This window comes from Aquarana catesbeiana, linkage group LG04 (assembly GCF_042186555.1).
Source record: "Aquarana catesbeiana isolate 2022-GZ linkage group LG04, ASM4218655v1, whole genome shotgun sequence".
Classification (NCBI taxonomy): domain Eukaryota; kingdom Metazoa; phylum Chordata; class Amphibia; order Anura; family Ranidae; genus Aquarana; species Aquarana catesbeiana.
The window spans coordinates 470,800,646-470,821,604 of record NC_133327.1 but is presented as its reverse complement, the minus strand read 5'-3'; the positions used below and the strand labels follow the sequence as shown (position 1 = coordinate 470,821,604).

The 20,959-nt window shown below is 43.9% G+C and overlaps 1 protein-coding gene across 3 annotated transcripts in view; it reads right to left on the bottom strand.

Moving 5' to 3' along the window:
• Positions 1–20,959, bottom strand: part of CAPN9 (calpain 9) — a 1,322,409-nt gene that overhangs the window by 812,830 nt on the left and 488,620 nt on the right. For all 3 annotated transcript variants that reach the window (XM_073627588.1, XM_073627590.1, XM_073627589.1), the window contains exon 8: positions 3,567–3,644. In XM_073627588.1, the coding sequence (XP_073483689.1) occupies positions 3,567–3,644 (78 nt within the window). The remainder of the gene's footprint in view (positions 1–3,566; positions 3,645–20,959) is intronic.

Below are 20,959 nucleotides of genomic sequence, written 5' to 3'. Positions count from 1 at the left end.
CATTCCTGTTGAAGACTTGCTCAGCTGACGTTTCTTCTGGCTCCTGATCCTGCTTGCTGTACTACTACATTTATCTCTGGCTCTCTGACATTTGCTTGGCTGACTACCCGATCCGGTTACTGAACTCTGGCTTGTTTTGACTACGCTTACTCTGTTTACCTTATTATTATTATTATTAATAAACAAGTGTGATTTAACTATACTTCTGTCTCGGTCTGATTCATGGTTCCTGACAGCGCCTCCATTTTCACTAAGTTGGATCTCAGGGGTCCATACAATCTGATCCAGGTACGGAGGGGTGATGAATGGAAAACTGCATTTAACACTAGAGATGTGCATTATGAATACTTGGTTATGCCCTTTGGTCTGTGTAATGCCCCAGCTGTGTTCCAAAACTTTGTCAATGAGATCTTCAGGGATCTGCTTTATCAGTTTGTTGTCATCTATCTGGATGACATTCTTATCTTTTCGGAAAATGTGCTTGTTCACAGAAACCATGTCCGGGTTGTACTTCAGCACTTCGAGAAAACAATCTGTATGCTAAGCTGGAGAAATGCTCTTTCGAATGTTCCAAGGTTCTGTTTTTGGGATGCTTTGTCTCAAGCTTGGGTCTTCATATGGATCCTAAAAAGGTCTCAGCCATTACCAACTGGCCTCTTCCTGCAAGCCTCAAGGCCACACAGCATTTTCTTGGGTTCGCTAATTATTACAGGTAGTTCATTAGGAATTACTCTTCCATTGCTGCGCCTATTATCATCTTGACCAAGAAGGGTGTGAATGCAAAGGAGTGGCCTAACCCTGGGGATCAATTTTTTTATTGAAGTGGACATTTCCTCGACTGGGTTGGGAGATGTGCTTCTTCAATCCTTTGAGAGCAAACGTATACCATGTGCATTTTTCTCCAAAAAAAATTCTCAGGCAGAGAAAAATTACGCTATTGGTGATCGGGAACTTCTTGCGATTAAATTGACATTGCAGGAGTGGCGTCATCTCTTGGAGGGTTCCCCACACTCCATAACAATTTTCACTGACAATAAAAATCTGCAGTACTTAAAGAATGCCAAACGACTGAATCCCAGACAAGCCAGGTGGAGTCTTTTCTTTTCCAGTTTCAATTTTTCTATTACGTACAAACCTGGTTCCTGCAACAGTCAGGCACTCTCTAGGTCTTTTGACATTTAGGATGAGGAGCCCACCTCCGAACCTGAGTCAATCATTCCTACCTCATGTGTTCTTGCCCATTCTACCCTGGACTCAAAAATTCCTCCTGGCAAGACCTTCGTTCCAACCAAGTTAAGAACTAAGATCCTTCGTTGGCAGGTCACGGGCCCTCTGATCTTTCTTCCTCATCAACCGCCACTACCACCTGATGTTAAAGACTACGTTAAGGCTTGTCATGTCTGTGCCCAGTCTAAGTCCTCCACACAGGCTCCTACTGGTCTTCTCATGCCTTTGCCCATTACTAAGGAGCCTTTTTCTCCCATTGCCATGGATTTCATCACCGATTTTTCACCTTCTAAAAGGGGACGGTCATTTGGGTAACAATTGATCGATTCTCCAAAATGGCCCATTTTGTTCCTCCTACTGGTCTCCCTTCTGCTCCTACCTTGGTTCCCATTTTTGTTTGAGAGATTTTCCGCCTTCATGGAGTCCCTTCCCATGTTGTTTCGGACAGGGGTGTTCAGTTTACTTCTTGCTTTTGTAGAGCCTTTTGCAAATCCCTCAACATTTCCTTAGATTTTACCTCTTCTTACCATCCTCAATTCAATGGCCAGACTGAGAGGGTTAATCAGGAGTTAGAGGTCTTTCTCCATACCTTGATCTCGCCTCATCGCGATGATTGGGCATCACTACTCCCGTGGGCAGAGTTCTCTCACAATAATCATGTCAACGTCAGTTCTCAGACACACTTTGTCACTGTTTATGGAAGACATCCTCGGCTCCCTCTTCCTATGACCTGTTCTTTCGACATCCCAGCTTTGGCTACTGTTCAGGAATCATTCAATTCCATGTGGGTTGACGTTTATGATGCCCTCCAGACAGCTTCCAACAAATTTAAGGGTTTTGCAGACTGTCGCAGGCATAAGCCGCCTCCTCTACAGCCAGGAGACAAAGTCTGGCTTTCCACCAGAAACATCAGACTCTGGGTTCCTTCTCTGAAATTTTCCCCGAGATTCATTGGTCCTTACAATATAATTTCAAAGCTGAATCCTATTTAAAACAAACTCCAGATACCTAAAAGCCTCAGGATCTCAAATTCCTTTCATGTATCCCTTCTGAAACCTTTATTACTTAATAAGTTCTCCCGTCCTCTCCCTACCTTGGCTCCAGTCTCTGAGGATGATCAGGAGTACGAAGTTAGTAAAATTTTGGATTCTCACTTCTGTAAAGGTGTTCTTTAAAATCTCGTGGATTGGAAAGGTTTTGATCCTGAGGGGAAGTCTTGGATTCCTGCATCTGAAATCTTTGCACCTCATCTTCTGAGGAGGTTCCATTTGAAGTTCCCCTCCAAGCCTGGTCCCAAGCGGGGGAGGCCTCATAAGGGGGGGTACTGTCATGATTTGCCAGTAATACCTTCATGCCCTGTCTGTTTGCTTCCTCTGGTCTGTATATCAGCTTTGGGCCTGCACTATCACACCTGCATGGTTAAGTAATCTTCCCTCAGCGTGGCTCCACCCTAGCCTCTACAGGAAACACTATTTAACACTCTGCTGTCCAAGCCTGCCTTGCCCAAGCAATATTGTGTGTTTGGTTTCCTGTCTCCTGCTTGCCGTGTGCTCTATGTCTGTTTCTGATCCTGGCTTGTTCTTTGAATATCCCTACCTGCTTGTTACCCTGACCTTTGGCATGTTCTCTGTCTATCCTTGTCTGCTAGTTGTCCTGACCTTTTGGCTTATCTCCTGACTATCCCTTGTTGTCCTGGGCTGCTGCTTTCTCTCTATCCTCCTGTAGCCTACCGTGAGCGTGAGCTGGGAGACCCTGGGGGCCGCGACCTGGAGCCAGTTGCAACACAGTCCATCCTCACTACTACAGGCTTCGGTGAACACCTGCTGGCTCTTAGACGCCACGCCCTGGGAAATCTTATGCTCTAGCTCCCAGTGGGATCCGTGTTGGTAAACCCCCTGCTGAATTGATTAGATCTGAGACCCGTACAGGAAGGCTGGCTCTACCCCGTTATTGGTGACTCTGCATATTTACCGTCTGGAGTTGAAGTCTGATTTAAAGACTCCAAAAAAAATCTGCTTAAGGCTTGTAATATACTTTTCTAAATATTTGCCAAAGATTAAACCATGTGTTTAGGGCCTTCTGTTATGCTGATTAATAGTTAATAAAGAGTCACATTTTAAAAGAGCATTTTGCAATTAGAAAATGAAAAAAAAACAGCATTTTGTAATCACAAAATGAAAACGATGGACAAAATTACATTACCCGACTGACATTACTATGCCCGCATTTACTAGTTTTTGATATCTAGTAATATGTCCATGTGATATATAGAAGTAACTTTAAAAATATGCTATTGCGATTACAGTTATTGAATGGTTGAAATGATAAAATTACCATACCAAAATTCACCATCATCAAGTGATGTTTGACACAGGCGTTTTCTCTCTGCTGGATCAATGGAACTCCATTCTGGAGAACTAGAAGATAATTGTACAAAGAAATCAGCATCAGTTGACTTTTTACAGATTGTTCACTTTTTTGTTTGTACAAAGTATACACTTTGGGTAAACCCAGAATCTTAGATTTTTTTTTTATCAAATACCAACAAAGTAACACAATTACTAGAGTAGTAGATTGAATTTGATAAAGTATTGCAGATTTAAAAAACTTCCATGTTGATCATGGAAACTAAAGCATTTAGGTAACATAGCTCTCAAACTTGGACTGAAATTAGAGCAGGTTTTTTTTCCAACCAGGGTGCCAAGGCATCCTGGGGTGCCTTCAGGTCTCCTCTGGAGTGCTTTGGCAAAATGCCTAAAAATTGCCCAAAAATTGATTACAGGCCAAGATGCTTTAAGCCTGTTCTTTAGTTACACAAAGCCACAGGTTTTCATTGTGTACCAATACAACCTTCTAGCTGCCTGAATCCTAACAACCAATGATGCCAAAAATAGATAAGGAGGACATCAAGTGCTTGTATGGCATCCTTGTTTGCCCCTCTCTCTGCCCTGCCCCTCTTCATCAGCACTGGGGTCACATTAGCTGAATGAGGGAGAGAAACTGACAGAGAAGAGAAACATAGGAATTATTAGTCAATACCAGTGTGAAAAGGTGTGTTTGCTAATTCACCTCTAATGTTTAGCATCCTATGTGTGGATGTTGCTGCTATATGCAAAACTATTCGTTTCGTTTTTACATTTTAGAAGAGGGTGCCTCGAGATTGTGTAAAATTTCAAAAGGTGCCTTGACTGAAAAAAGGGTGAGAAACACTGGGCTAGACGAGAAACACTGGGCTAGACGAGAAACACTGGACTAGACTATACCTCAATTCAGAATTTTTTTTCACAGATCTTTCTCGGAGCTCACTTACGTTGGCTTTTGCTTGTGTTGCAAATGTGTAATGCAAAAGACAACAAAAGAAGCAGTTTGAAGCAAATCCTTTAGTAACTCAAAGGCAAATCAAAGAAACTTGGTAACACAAGAAAACATACAGCTTTGGACTCGTTTCTCAGTCTATCATCCATGTACATAACCATGAAGTAAACATGGTGAACTCACTTTTTTTAACCATTCAATTTGGTCTACTGTGGCAAAGGTTTTACAGAACTGATAATTTGGTGCACTGTGTGGGTGCAAACACTTTCATCACCTAACATTGTTTTGGCATGTAAAAATGTTCAGAGTATTTATAGCACTACTGTCACCCTATAACAGCCTGTCAGGGCTGGGCTCAGCCCTTTCTTCTCTGAGCTGGCCACTCAGCTGTCGGCTAATTGCCACCTTTCTCTCCACAGTGACTCAGCTGTTGTTGATCTGCTCATCAGTCCTGCCTACTTAAAGCCGTCCAGCTCACTCCATCTCTGCCTTCGCCTTTGGTCACATCACAGAGACTTTCTCCTGCGTTCCTGTTGAAGACTTGCTTGGCTGACGTCCCTTCTGGCTCCTGTTCCTGCTTGCTGTACTACTACGTTGATCTCTGGCTCTCTGACATTGGCATTGGCTGACTACCCGTTCTGGTTACTGAACTCTGGCTATGTATTGACTGCACTTACTCTGTTTACCTTTTTATTATTAAAAGTGTGAAAAGTGTGATTAATTGTACTTCTGTCTCGGTCTGATTCATGGTTTCTGACAGTAGGCGAAGGCCATGAATTCAGAAGATGCAGTCAAAGATGCAGTCAGTCCACTTGTTGGTAATATTTTTTCGAGATTGGATGACCAGGATCACCGCATGGATCAGTTTGCCTTGGCGTTACAAACGCTCCTGAGTCACACGGCTAACCTGGAATCTTCCACTATGTCTGCTCCGGTACAACCTGTATTGTAGGCTATCCCTGCTGCTACTCCAGTCTCTGTGCAGGCACCCGCCTCGAGTGTTACCTCTATAAGAGGCATGCCTGGTTATGCCCTGCTGTCCCAGCGATTTGGGGATGATCCAGTTCAATGCAGAGGGTTTCACAATCAGGTTGAGATATATACGTTGAGATATACTTTGAGATGCTGCCCCAGGCGTTTCCCATGGACAGAAGCATGATATGATTTGTGATATCTTTGCTTTCTGAGAGAGCCTTGTCCTGGGCAAACCCTTTATGGGAGACACAAAAACCCGTGGTCCTGAGTTACCCAGAATTTGTGGCTTCCTTTTAAATGGTATTTGATGTTCTTGCACGCTCCGCTTCTGCTACGAAGAGCCTCATGTCCATCAAACAGAGAACTGTTGCCGATTACGCCATTGAATTCCGTACTCTGGCAGCAGAGGTTGCTTGGAACAATGAGGCTCTCATGGCTGCCTTCTCTCATGGTCTCTCAGATAACATCAAGGATGAGATAGCAGCCTGAGATATACCCACTGAGCTGGAGAGGTTGATCACATTTGCCATCCTCATTGACTCCAGACTCAGAGAAAGACTCTCTTTTAAGAAGCGCTGGCGCAAGCCTCCTGTACATTTGTCTCCGAGCTTTGCAGTCCCACCCTTGCCTCCCTCACCTCCCATTCCTCCTGGTGCCAAGTCGGTCTGTGAAGATGAACCCATGCACTTGGGCTTCACGCGTCTCTCTGCGGATGAGAGAGCCTTTATTGAAAGGGAGAGATTGTGCCTTTATTGTGGCCAGGCTGGTCACTTTTTGAAGTCTTGTCCTACCCATCCAGGGATTGCCCGAACCTTGAGGTCCTGTCATGGACAGACCTTAGGTGGCATTGTTTTTTCTCCAGTTTCCCAGAAAGATAAGCCCCTGGTTTCAGTTACCCTTTCTTGGGCTGAGTCATCCATCGAGATACAGGCTCTAATCGACTCTGGGGCTGCAGGCCTGTTCATTGATGCTGCCTTTGTATTGAAGCACTCGATTCCAGTGCAGCTGGGTGACACTCCACTTGTCATTGAGGCTCTTGACGGGAGACCTCTACAGCCTGCCCATGTGACTCATGAGACTGTTCTGTTGTCCATGGCTGTAGGGGCCCTTCACCATGAAATAATCCAATTCCAAATTATTTCCTCACCTAAGTTTCCGCTGATTATTGGTTATCTTTGGTTGCAGAGGCACAACCCTTCTTTTGATTGGCTCCGTGCTGAGGTTCTGTCTTGGTCGCCACAGTGCAGTGAGAGATGCTTCCAGAAGGGAGCCAAGGTCCTGTGCACCTCTTCACTCTCCTCCCTGACAGAGGAGTACTGCGATTTTAGTGATGTCTTTGACAAAGATCAAGCCGGTACTTTGCCTCCACATCAGTCGTATGATTGCGCAATTGACCTTCAACCTGGTGCCATACCCCCTCGTGGCCGGGTTTACCCTTTGTCGGTCTTGGAGGATAAGGCCATGGAGGAGTATGTTGTAGACGCACTTTCTCGTGGTTTCGTCTGCAACTCCTCGTCTCCTGCTGGTGCTGGTTTCTTTTTTGTGAAGAAGAAGAGTGGTGAACTGAGACCTTGTATCAATTATAGGGGTCTCAAGCATTTCACAATTAAGAATGCCTATCCCATTCCATTGATTACGGAGTTATTTGACTGCCTCAAGGGAGCAACGGTTTTCACGAAGCTTGATTTGAGAGGGGCATACAATCTCATCAGGATTAAGGAAGGCGACGAGTGGAAAACTGCGTTTATACCAGATCAGGTCATTATGAGTATCTCGTAATGCCTTTTGGCCTTTGTAACGCTCTGGCAGTTTTCCAGGAGTTCATTAACAATCTCCTCCGAGATTTGTTGCAGTTATGTGTGTTGGTTTATCTCGACAATATCCTCATATTTTCTAAGTCCCTGGAGAGCCACCACACAGATGTCTGTCATGTGCTTCAGAGACTACAAGAGAACAATCTCTATTGTAAATTGGAAAAGTGCAAATTCCATTGAGAACAGGTGAAATTCCTGGGCTATGTCATTTCCACTGCTGGTTTTTCAATGGACTCAGAGAAACTTTCAGTGGTCTTACACTGGCCTCGACCCGTGGGTTTATGTCCTCTGCAGCGTTTTCTTGGCTTTGCCAACTATTATCAGAAGTTTATTCGTAACTTCTCGTCTCTGGTCAAGCACCTGACTGATATGACCAGGAAAGATGGCAACCCACAGAGTTGATCTCCGAAGTCCATTAAGGCCTTTGAGAGTCTCAAGGTTACCTTTGTTTCTGCTCCTGTGTTGGCACACCCTGATCCTACGTTGCCTTTTATACTAAAAGTTGATGCTTCCGAGACCGGAGTTGGCGCCCTTCTGTCTCAACGTCCTAATTCTGAGTGCGCTATGCATCCATGTGGCTACTTTTCCAAGAAATTGTCACCTGCAGAGTGCAATTATGAGATTGGTGACAGAGAGCTGTTGGCGATCATTTTAGCCTTGAAAGAATGGAGACATCTCCTTGAAGGTACCACTGTGCCAGTTCCCATTCTTACTGACCATAAGAATCTCACATTCTTGTCTGAGGCTAAGCGCCTCTCTCCCAGAAGGGCGCAATAGGCTCATTTCTTGTCGAGTTTTCATTACATTGTCTCATTCTTACCCAGTACTGAGAATGTAAGGGCTGACGCCTTGTCACGTCAGTTCTCCTCCACTTCCTGTGATTCCTCCTGATCATATTCTGGCTACGGTTCGCACCAGTCTTACTTCTCCTTTGGGTGACAAAATTCTTGCTGCTCAGGTCGATGCTCCTCCTGAGAAACCTTGTGACCACTGCTTTGTTCCCGAGAGTCTCCATACTGCCGTGCTCCAGACTTACCATTCTCCCGAGGTTGCTGGCCACCCTGGAAAGAATCAACTCTTTTGGGCCATTTCTCAACAATTCTGGTGGCCTAGTCTACGTGCTGATGTAACCGCCTTCGTAGCTGCCTGTTCCGTGTGTGCTCAGAGTAAGACTCCATGACACCTTCCAGTGGGCCTCCTACAACCCATACCCAATAGAGAGAGGCCCTGAACCCACTTGTCTATGGATTTCATTGTGGAGTTACCCAACTCCCAGGGCAACACAGTTATCCTTATGGTGGTTGACTGGTTCTCGAAAATGTTGCATTGCATTCCACTCAAGAAGTTGCCTACTTCTAAGGAACTGGCTTCTATTTTTGCTCGGGAGATCTATCGCTTATATGGGCTACCTAAGGTGATTGTCTCAGACAGGGGTAGTCAGTTTGTGTCCTGGTTCTGGCGAGCCTTTTGTGCACAGTTGGGTATTCAGCTTGCTTTCTCCTCTGCATATCACCTGCAGTCTAATGGGGCTGCAGAACGAGCCAATCAGTCCTTGGAGCAATTCCTACATTGTTATATTTCTGACCATCATAACAACTGGTCAGACCTCTTACCGTGGGCAGAGTTTGCTCACAATAGTGTCTTAAATTCAGCTTCCCATTTGTCCCCATTTATGGCGAACTATGGTTTCCAACCTTCCGTGTTGCCTGCCTTGTTTGTTCCGCAGAGTATTCCTGCGTTAGAGGAGCATCTCCATGGTCTTCGTTCCACTTGGGCAGAAGTCCAGGAGGCTGTGCAACATGCTAACGATAGGTACAGACTCAACGCTGACCGCAGACGCCTGCCTGCGCCTTCCTACCAGGTTGGGGACAGAGTCTGGCTGTTATCTCGCAACCTCCGACTTCGTGTTCCTTCTTTGAAGTTCACACCTTGGTTTATTGGGCCTTTCCGTATCCTTCGCAGGATTAACCCAGTGGCTTATGCGTTGGACCTTCCTCCTAGTATGCGCATCTCTAATGTGTTTCATGTCTCCTTATTAAAACCTTTGATCTGCAACCGCTTTACCACCTCGGTGCCACGTCCTCAACCTATACAGGTTGAGAACCATGAGGCGTATGAAGTACAATCCATTGTTGACTTCCGTAGGTTCTGTGGGCGCATACAGTACCTGGTGCATTGGAAGGGGTACAGTCCGGAGGAACGCTCTTGGGTCTCATCCTTGGATGTACATGCCCCTGTCCTCCTCCGTGATTTCTATAGACATTTTCCCCTCAAGCCCGGTGGCCCTCTGAGGGGGAGGGGTCATTGAGGAGGGGGTACTGTCAGGGCCTTCTCTGAGCTGGCCGCTCAGCTGTCAGCTAATTGCCAGCTCCTTTCTCTCCACAGTAACTCAGCTGTTGATCTGCTCATCGGTCCTGCCTACTTAAAGCCATCCAGCTCACTTCATCTCTGCCTTCGCCTTTGGTCACATCACAGAGACTTTCTCCTGCGTTTCTGTTGAAGACTTGCTCGGCTGACGTCCCTTCTGGCTCCTGATCCTGCTTGCTATACTACTACCTTGATCTCTGGCTCTCTGACATTGGCATTGGCTGACTACCCGATCTGGTTACTGAACTCTGGCTATGTATTGACTACACTTACTCTGTTTACCTTTTTATTATTATTAAAAAAAGTGTAATTAACTGCACTTCTGTCTCGGTCTGATTCATGGTTTCTGACAGGAGCAGAGGATGAAACATCTTCAAGAGGCTTTGAAGAAAGGTTTGTGCAATGCATTTCCAGACCCTGTGAGGTTACAAATTTCTGTTGCTGGACAACGTGTTGCTGAGGTTAGATTAGATGCAGGTGCTGTTCGACCAACAAATTTCCAACAGGCTCTCTCAACAAGTCAATTAAACAACTGAACGGAGCAGCATTGGCAGGTCCATACACAGATAGAATTTTGGCCAAGCCAGCAGCAGGCCAAAAATTGAGCAGTGCGTGGCCAGCTTTAGTTATCTCTGAGAACCAAAGGATCACATCCCTCTATTTTACAAAGAACAGGAGAGAAGTGATGTTCTGGAGTTATATCTTGTTCCTGTTTTACAGATACGGAAGTGAGCATTGTAATTCCTGGATGGAAGTGTGTTACTGACAGAATCACTAGGTAAAACAGAGCCCAAAAAAGAAAAATATTACAGCAACTGTGGGTATAGGATTGTGTATATGGAGGTTTTCTATTTGTTTGCTTTTTTTTTTCTTCTTCTTCTGTTCTATTTGTTGAACTAGATGGATTTCTGTCTTTTTTTCAAACTGAATATCCATGTAACCACATATAAGGAGTGGTAAGCTGTATTATATTACATTTTTGTTTTGGGGGTTAAATATACATGAATGTTCAGATCAAGGGTAAAGCTGGCTATACACTAATAGAATTTCACTCAAAATTTTTAATTTTAAGAACGGTCATCTGATTATCTGTTTATTAGTCGGACAAAGCAAAATTTATTTTCGACCATAATAGCAAAAAAATTAATTAATGAGTTTCTAACAGCGTACAGTAAGAGTTTTTTGTTCAGTAAAGTCCATTCATTCCAAAATGAGATGTTAAAAAGCAAAGAAATTTTGAAATACTTTTGAACAACATTCATCAAGTTGTCAAATGTACTCAAAATTACAGTAAGACTTCATGTACGCGAGAAATTGTTTAACCTCTCCTGAACGATTTAACTTGACAGCTAGAAACCGGCGTCTAAAAATGTACATTTAACTGCATTTACAGGGTGGCATAGTGGTGTAGTGGGTAGCACTTTCGCCTAGTACTAAAAAGGGTCACTGGTTCGAATCCCAACCTCGACACTACCTGCTTGGAGTTTGCATGTTCTCCCTGTGCCTGCGTGGGATTTCTCTGGGTACTCCAGTTTCCTCCCACACTCCAAAGACATGCTGGTAGGTTAATTGGCCTCCGAGATTCTGCTCTATCCTGGTTCTCTGCCTATTTATTACAGCGCTCCTTCAGTGTCACCTACAACTCTGTCTCCTCCTCTCCATTGCCCCTTTCTGTGGGGGCCCCCCAAGGCTCTGTTCTTGAACCCCTTCTCTTCTCTATCTACACCTCCTTCCTTGGTCACTTGATAACCACCCACGGCTTCCAATACCACTTATATGCTGATGACACTCAAATCTATCTGTCTACTCCTCACCTCACTCCTTCAGTCTCCTCTTGCATTACTAACTTACTAACTGACATATCAACATAGATGTCGCACCACTTCCTTAAACTAAATCTCTCTAAAACTGAGCTATTAATATTCCCCCCCCGCCCGTGCCCCGTCCGTGACTTTTCCATCAAAATCAACAATGCAACCATCAGTCCCTCCCCTCACGCCAGCATACTAGGTGTAATCCTAGACTCTGACTTGTCATTTCAGCCTCAAATCCAATCGTTGTCAAAAGTTTGTAGAATTCACCTCCGTAACATCTCTAAAATTCGCCCCTTTTTAACAAATATAACCACCAAGCTCCTCATTCACTCCCTTGTTATCTCTCGCCTTGACTATTGCAACTCCCTTCTCATTGGCCTGCCTCTCCATAGGCTATCCCCTCTTCAGTCTATCATGAATGCTGCTGCCAGACTTATCCACCTTACCAACCGCTCAGTGTCTGCCAGCCCTCCCCTTCAATCCCTACACTGGCTCCCAATCACCTAGTGAATTAAATTCAAAATACTAACCACAACATACAAAGCCATTCACAACTCTGCCCCGAGCTACATCACCAATCTTGTCTCCAAATATCACCCAAATCGTCCTCTCCGCTCTTCTCAAGACCTCCTACTCTCAAGCTCTCTCGTCTCCTCCTCTCATGCTCGTCTCCAGGATTTCTCCAGAGCCTCTCCCATCCTCTGGAACTCGCTACCTCCACCTGTCCGGCTATCCCCTACTCTTGCTACCTTCAGGCGATCCCTGAAAACTCATCTCTTCAGAAAAGCCTATAACGTCTCTAATTAATCTTTTACCACTTTCATCAGCTCATTCCCCACAGTTACAACCTTTTGTACCACCTGCCCCACCCTATTAGATTGTAAGCTCTTCTGAGCAGGGCCCTCTTAATCCTCCTGTATCTTATTGTATTACAACTGTATTGTCTCCCTTTTATATTGTAAAGCGCTGCGTAAACTGTTGGCGCTCTATAAATCCTGTATAATAATATAATAATAACAATAATAATAATAATAATAATTGCATCTGTGCAAAAAATTGGCCCTAGTATATGAATGTGAGTTGGGGTCCTTGGATTGTTGGCTCCTTGAGGGTAGGGACCGATATGAGTGTGCGATGTATGTGTGGAGCGCTGCATAAATTGACGGCACTATATGGGTACCTTAAATAAATTAATGAGCATCTTAATAAGACACAATGTATAGGGATAGGGACAATTGTAGACACGCACCCACACTCACTCAGGTTGGACTGGTGTCTATATTCAACCTTACTAACTATGTATATGTAACTATGTTTAGCTGCGTTTGTGTCTAGAAGCGTTTGTAGAATAAAAAAAACATTTTTTTGTTAAAATGAAAAACGACTGTAAACGAAACGCTGCTAAACGTAAGTCACCATGTTTAGCAGTGTTTACAAGCTGTTACAGGCATTTGGCGTTTCAAATGCCTCCGAACATCCATCTGAACCCATTTTTTTGCGTTCCAAAAAAGGCTTCTAAACTCAACTGCCTAGAAATTACTATAAACGACCCTGTGTACATGACCCTGTACTGATAAGATAACATAGAGCTGAAAAAAATGCCCAACTGCTCCTAAACGTCCGTTTACCAGCAGCAGTGTACATGAGGCCTAATATACCAGTGAATGGCCAGCTTTAGGCATACAGTTTACTTTGAGGTTAAGGATTTACTGTATCTTTGTGATTTTTTTTTTAGCTTTTTAAAGGCTAAGTTCACTTTTTCAGCTGTAGCGGCTGGTGGAAATTTTTTTTGGGGGGGGGCAGCACAAACAGTATAGTCACCCCCCCAGTCGGTCGGTAGCACTTACCCCATCACCGGTGGCTTCCCCTGCTCAGCAGCGGCGGCCTCCCATTCTCCTGCTCTCCAAAGGCGGCTTCATTTTTCTCCCTCCTCATTGGCGGCCAATTGGGAGTCTTCTCTTTTCAGCCAATCGGAAAATCGGTCTCACACCCGCTTCTGATTGGCCGGATTGAGGATCAGTGTTTCAACACCAGGGTGGGATCGGAGCGCATTCTCTGCGACCCGAGCCCACCCTATTTTGAAGCCTATTAGAGCCTCTGGCTCTAATCAGGTACTTCAAAAAAAACCTGGCCACTGTAATTCCAGGTGTATAGTGTATAGCCATCTTCATAAAAAATATATAGAAGGGAGTGAACAAAGGCACTCAACTGTCAAGCCCCGTTCACATCTCCATGCAGCAGGAACTTGCATTCCTGCTTGCATTTTTTTGGGGGGCGCTAAGGAGCATTTTCATTCATCATGCATAGGGGAGCCTATTCACTTGTGATGCATGTTTGCAGCGTGTTTCTAAAATGCTCAGAAAAATTTGAGTTTTCTGTGCAGTTTGCCATGCGTTCAAAAACACGCAGATGTGAGTGGAGCCGCATTGCTCTTGTGTAGACACACCAACTTCACTTTCAGGCTCCATTCACATCTAGCATAGTGGGAGCGCACATTTTTCCCATGAAACGCATAGTGTAGCCCATTTATTTAAATGGAATGCCCTACACGTGGCAAAGCAGTGTGTGGGAAATTTTAGAGTGTTGCGATGTGCACTTTTTTTTGTGCATTTTGCTGCATTTGTAACTTTTTCACATGGCAAAATGTGTGTTTGCTTTTGCATTCAAGCACAACAAAAGCACAACAAAGTTAATTTTAGGTTTATAAAGGTGGTCATACACACCTATCTATCCAATTACTCTTTATCCAGTCAGGCAGGTCCTTGCTCTACATAGTTGATGGTAGATCTAAAGGAGATTGTACAATCAGATTGTATAGTCTATGGTGAGCGTTACAGACTTCCAGGGACACACTTTTCCTTTTTTTCAATACTATAGCACTCCTCCACATAGGCTGTTATGTTGTGGCTCCACTCCTGTGCACTCTGCGAAATGAGTGATCGATGCAAGAAGGTCAGGTACAAAAGGAGGAAGACCCTGGCTGTGTATTCCGTGAGAATGGTGTTCACTGACATTGATTGCATGTGAGTACAGATGGTGATGCGAACAAACTCCTGGAGGTGGAGGGCAGGTGCAGGGTGTGTGTTTTTGGGTTAGGTGCGGCAGCCAGGAAACATACATAGTCTGATTTTGGCAATAACAGTGTATTGTAGGACAGTTTGGCAAAACAATAGACCCAGCAGGGGGCATACCTGACTGGAGCCACATACAACTGAGACAGCGGTGGACCCATGAGATGCAGAATGGAAGATGCCAACAGAGCCTGCCACAGAGGATGCCTGGTTGGGCCACACCCAAAAGGGAAGGCTTTCTGGAAGGTTGGCGTAGTCCCTGCACTGTCCCTTCTCCTCTGGAATTTGTCCCTATCTCTAGTACTATCCCTTTCCCTACACTGGCCACTCACAAAAAGCATGCCAAGCCCAGGAGCTGGAGTCTTAAATAGACTCTGCCTGACCCAAGATGGCTGCCAGAAACACATGCGGTGCCAGCATCCAATCAGAGAGCTGCCTCCCTGTGACCGAGGAAATCATAGAGGAAACAAGTTCCTCTCAACTTCCTCTCCTACCTGCATTGATGCTGCGGTCAAGCACCACCTGCAGTGTAGAATACAGACTGCACCTGCTTACATGTTAATCAGGTCAGCTGCTTAACTACTTCCTTTTAACTTTTTTTCAATCTCAAATATCAAACTTCAGGACAGGTAATGGAGGGGTTTTCTACAGGAAGAGACTGGAGGCTGAGGTAAGGCCTGTTCTAAAAGACAGAGAAAACGTTCTCTTTTCCGCAGCAGGGGAGCGTTAATGGTATATGGTACATAGCTGTAATTTAGAAGAAAAAAGGTGAACTTGGCCTTTAAAACCTGGAGCATTAAAAATACTAGAGCATGCTACAGCTCTCGAAAACATAGAAAAATTTAACTCCTTATGGGGAGTATGGGTGGTTTACAGATATTCTGACGAAGATGCTCACAGATACCTGAACTACAGGTGTAGTCCCAGCAATCGCAAGATGTCTCTCCTTCTCTTTTCATCCTCTTTCCTTTCTATTCTATTTGGACTATCATTGGTCCCACACTTACCTTGATAAAATGTGAAGTTAACATGATAAACACTGCAATTTAATTGTATCCTTTTTGAGTTTTCTACACTTTATAGATAAGTATGCTTGCGCGGGGCACCCGGTCACGACTGGGAAACCAACAAGGTCATGCCCTTAATTCACTGAGTGTTAATGCATAAAGGTTTTAGATTGTTAGTAGAACATTACAAGTTAAGCTTGCACGAATTTTCATGTAAATCAATGAGCAATGTATCATTATGACTTTTTATGTTACTGGCATGCTTCACTGTATTTCAATAAAAAATTTTATTGAGTAAAAAAAACCAAAACACTAGAGCAATGCGTAGTTTGCCATTACTTAAATAACAGTGGCATTGTGTTGTGTGTAAAGAATATATTACATTAAAAAAATTCAAATAAAAATAAAAGCGAAAAATGTTCTTAAAAACTCACTTTAACAACAAACAAAAATGCAGCATGCGTAAAAAGAAGTTTAAAAAAAAAAATCCAAGCTAGATTTACCGGTAACTTTCAATAGTCTTTCAGGATAGCACCCGAGAGATCATGGCTCCTCTTACAGGTGACAAGAAACGCCTCATCAATTAATTCCTTTAAAAGGAGGCCTCCACCCACTCCTCTTCATTTGTAGTAGAGAACCTCCAGTCCAAGCTGAAACACACCAGAAACTAAACATGGTAAAATACAGCAAAAGGGCAGGTTATTGCTGTCCTGAAAGACTATTGGAAAACAAGTTACCGGTAAGTCTAACTTGGATTTTCCCAAGATGGCTTTCAGGACAGCACTCAAGAGGATAAATGAGGCTTACCCCATTAGGGTGGGCCAACAACTTCTAAGACCTTGCTACCAAAAGTCTCATACTGCGAGAGCTCTAGTGAAATGAGCATGGATTTCGACTGGAGTGTCTTGACCACTAAGGGTATAGGCCTCTGAGATAGTCATTCTTAACCATCTAGCATTGGGTCCTCTGGTAGCCTGTTTCCCCTTCTTATCACCAGCAAATAAGACAAATAAGAAATCTGAACCTCTAAAGTCTTTGGTAACTTCAAGGTAATGTAGAATTGTAATTTTAAGATCCAAAGTATGAAATTCCTCTTCTTTCGTTCCCTTTGGATTGGGGAAAAACGTAGGCAGAAAACAATATCTTGAGAGTAATTCTGGACCGAAGCTTCAGTAAAAAATTGGGACCTGTCTTCAGCACGATCCTGCCTGCATAAGCAGATAAAAATGGTTCCCTGATAGACAGGGCGTTAAGCTCACTTATTCTTCATGCTGTCGTTATAGCCACCAAAAAGACCCTTTTTAGGGTGATCAACTTAAGGCTGGGTTCACACTGCTGTGTGGAGCGGCTCACAGCAGGGGTCTGGTGCGTCCCTGTTCTCCGTTTCAGGGACGAACAAGCCCAAATTTTTGCCTGAATTCAGACCTGAAACAGAGCCAAAGACCACTCTGCTGAGTTTTTGCTGAGAAAATCTGCAACTCTGTTTGGAGTCCCCTTCAGATGGCCCGTGGATAAGGATAGCAAATGGTGCTCTGCCAAACTTGAGATACCTCCTGCAAGTTTCTGGAGAACTCTGCTTCTGGTGCCTCTTGCCTGTTATTTGACAAGATCTGCACATGATGGCCTTGAACCTCCTGGGTAAACAACAACAAAGCCATCTCTATTGCCTTCAATTCTCTCTAATTTAAGGATCTTACAACCTCTATCTTGGACCATGGACCCTGAGCCAATCTGCCGCTCAGGTGAGCCCCCAGAGCTGACATCCGTCATTATCCTTACTTGTATTGGAAGGATCATAACAGATCTGCTGAAATGTTTGTCTGGTTCTTCCACCACCAAAGACTCCTCTTTACTGAGGTGGAAATCTTCACCAGAGTGTCCAGGGAACTTATTTGATGGTCCCAAACCCTCAGGACAAAGTTCTGCAGGTGTCTGAAGTGGAGCCTTACCCACTGGCTGACATGATGGACAGGGGCTGTCTGGATTGCAGAACAGTAGTTTTCTAATAACTTCTCTTTCTTTTCCTCTGGAAGGAAGCCGGTGCTCCACTGAGTTGATACGATAGCCCAGAATCAAAGTGTCCTGCGCGGGGACCAGATTGGATTTTTGAAGGTTCACAATCCATCCTATGGTATCTAGGTGACTGCTATAGTGTTTTTTTGGAAGGAGCAAAAAGAAAAAAGGTCGTCCAAATAAGGCATCACAGAGATCCCCACTAGGTGCACAGGCGCCAAGGCCCTTGACCATCACTTTTCTAAAAACCCTCGGAGCAGATGTTAGGCCAAATGGAAGGGCCATGAATTGTAAGTGAAGGACTTGATTCCTCAAATTCAGAGCTAACCTGAGAAACTTCTGGGACCAGGGAGCAATGAGTACGTGGAGGTAAGCATCCTGTAAGTATATTGATGCCATGTAATATCTCTGGCTCAGAAGTAGATAGGCTGAACACCCCCGCAGCAGAACTCCTGAACAGGGGAGAAGTTCTAACCCGAATGGCAAACCCCATTGAAGTCTATGGGAGCCAAACAGGAAAATCAAAAGTGCCCATTTTGAAGCCTTATATGCAAGTAATTGACCATAAAAGGTGTATGGGGGTTTGGGTACTGCCCCTGGGGGACATGTATCAATGCAATTATTATTTTTTTTTTAAACAATCTTTTCTTCAGGAGCAGTGATTTTAATGATGCTTAAAGTGCAACAATAAAAATGAAAAATTCCTTTAAATATAGTGCCTGGGGGGGGTCCCATTAGTCTGCCTGTAAAGTGGCGGATCTGTAGCTTGCACAGAACATGCTGCAGCAAAAATGGAATTTCAAAAGAAAAAAAAAACGAGTCAATTCACATTTAAATTGACTTGCAGTTGCAATGGCTATTGAAAAAAAAAAACGATGTGGGATACCCCCCCAGTCCATAACAGACCCTTATACCAGCATATAGCCTGGCAGGTCAGGAATGGGAGGGGACGAGCTCCCCCCTCCTGAACTATACCAGGCCACCTGCCCTCAACATAGGGGGCAAGGGTCTCTTCCCCACAAACCTGGGCTGTGATTGTGGGGGTCTGCGGGCGGGAGGCTTATCGGAATCTGGAAGCCCTCTTTAACCACTTAAGGACCAGCCTCGTTTTGGATTTTAGGTGTTTACATGTTTAAAACAGATTTTTTTGCTAGAAAATTACTTAGAACCCCCAAACATTATATATGTTCTTTTTTCTAACACCCTAGAGAATAAAATAGCGGTGGTTGCAATACTTTTTTTTGCACCGTATTTGCGCAGCGGTCTTAAAAGTGCACTTTTTTTGGAAAAAATTCACTTTTTTGAATAAAAAAATAAGACAACAGTAAAGTTAGCCCGATTTTCTTTATATTGTAAAATATAATGTTACGCCAAGTAAATTGATACCTAACATGTCACGCTTCAAAATTGCGCCTGCTCGTGGAATGTCGTCAAACTTTTACCCTCAAAAAATCTCCATAGGCGACGTTTAAAAAATTCTACAGGTTGCATGTTTTGCATTACAGAGGAGGTCTAGGGCTAGAATTATTGCTCTCGCTCTACCGGTCGTGGCAATACCTCACATTTGTGGTTTGACCACCGTTTTCATATGCGGGCACTACTCGCGTATGCGTTCACTTCTGCGCGCGAACTCGTCGGGACGGGGGGTTTTTAAAAATTTTTTTTACATTTTTATTATTTATTTTACATTATTTTATTTATTTTTACACTTTAAAAAAAAAAATTGTGTCACTTTTATTCCTATTACAAGGGATGTAAACATCCCTTGTAATAGAAAAAAGCATGACAGGATCTCTTAAATATGAGATCTGGGGTCAAAAAGACCTCAGATCTCATATTTACACTAAAATGCACTTAAAAAAAAAAAAGTCATTTAAAAAAACGACATTGAAAAAAATATGCCATTAAGAGGCGTGGGCAGAAGTGACGTTTTGACGTCGCTTCCGCCCAGCAGTGTCATGGAGACGAGTGGGCGCTATCTTAGCCTCACTCGTCTCCAGGCACAGCACTGAGCAGGATGCGATCGCCTCCGCCGCTACTGACGGCCCTGTCCCACCAGGAGACCCGAGCGACCAGCCGGCACATTAGCCGGCTGACCGGAGACTAGAACAAAGCCGGAATAAGCTTTGATCAGGTCTCGGATATGGTAACCTGGAAGCGAAGTCAGGACATCACTTCCGGTTTACTCGGGAGCCAATGGTGGCAGTTTTAAAAAAATCTAAAGTATTCAAAAATGCAGATCTTGGCGCTTTGAATACTTTCAAGCACAGAGGAGGGGTTTGGGGTCTTATAGACCCCAGATAATGTCATAAAGAGTACCTGTCACTGCCTATTACTATCACATGCTGCATGTGGCAGCAATAAAAGTGATAATTTTTTTTTTTAAAGGGACAGTTTAAAAAAAAAAATTATTAAAAATAAAAAAAAAGCGCCCCATCCCACCATGCTCGCACTCAGAAGCAAGCACATACGTAGGTTGCACCCGCAAATGTAAACAGTGTTCAAACCACACGTGAGGTATCGCCGCGATCGAGGGCAATAATTCTAGCATAAGACCTCATCTGTAACTCTAAACCTATAACCGTTAAAAAAATGAAAAGTGTCGCTTATGGAGATTTTTAAAGACGAAGTAAAGTCTTCCTATTTAATTGTACCTACAGGTAGACCTATAATAAGGCTTACCTGTAGGCATTGTAAATATCTCCTAAACTTTCACTGTTTAGGAGATATTTACTATACACACTGCCGCTGACGTCATCGGTGCGCATGCGCGGGAGTGATGTATCACGGTTTTGGCCAATCACAGCGCCGGAGCCCGCAAACCCAGAAGTAACTCCAGGAAACATGTCTGCCATGTGAGCAGTGTGAGCACTGATCCAGGGCATCGTTTCTAAGGTAAGTATTTCATAATGAGCTAGTATGAGACGCATACTAGCTCATTATGCCTTTGTCTTGCAGGTTTTTTGGGGGGGGATTTTTTTGGAGGTCTACTACCTCTTTAAGTACTGTAGTCTGTCACCATTCCACAAGTGTGCGCAATTTTAAAGCATAACATGTTAGGTATCTATTTACTTGGTGTAATATCATCTTTGGGCTAACTTTACTGTTATTAAACAGTAAACGGTGTAAGGTTTTATTGCCCTGCAAGAAGTGCGCTTTCTTCCACTCGAACGCAAACAGTTTACCCATTTTCACCACGGAAACATCACTTTCCATCCAAAGTATTCCTTAATCCAGATTGAACCTGTATATACATGGATGGATGCTGGATCACTCGTTTAAACCTACCTGCAAGGTTTATCACACTTATTTGCCAAAACACGAGAGTGTGAGGCATTTCTGTCTGGTGAGTTTTG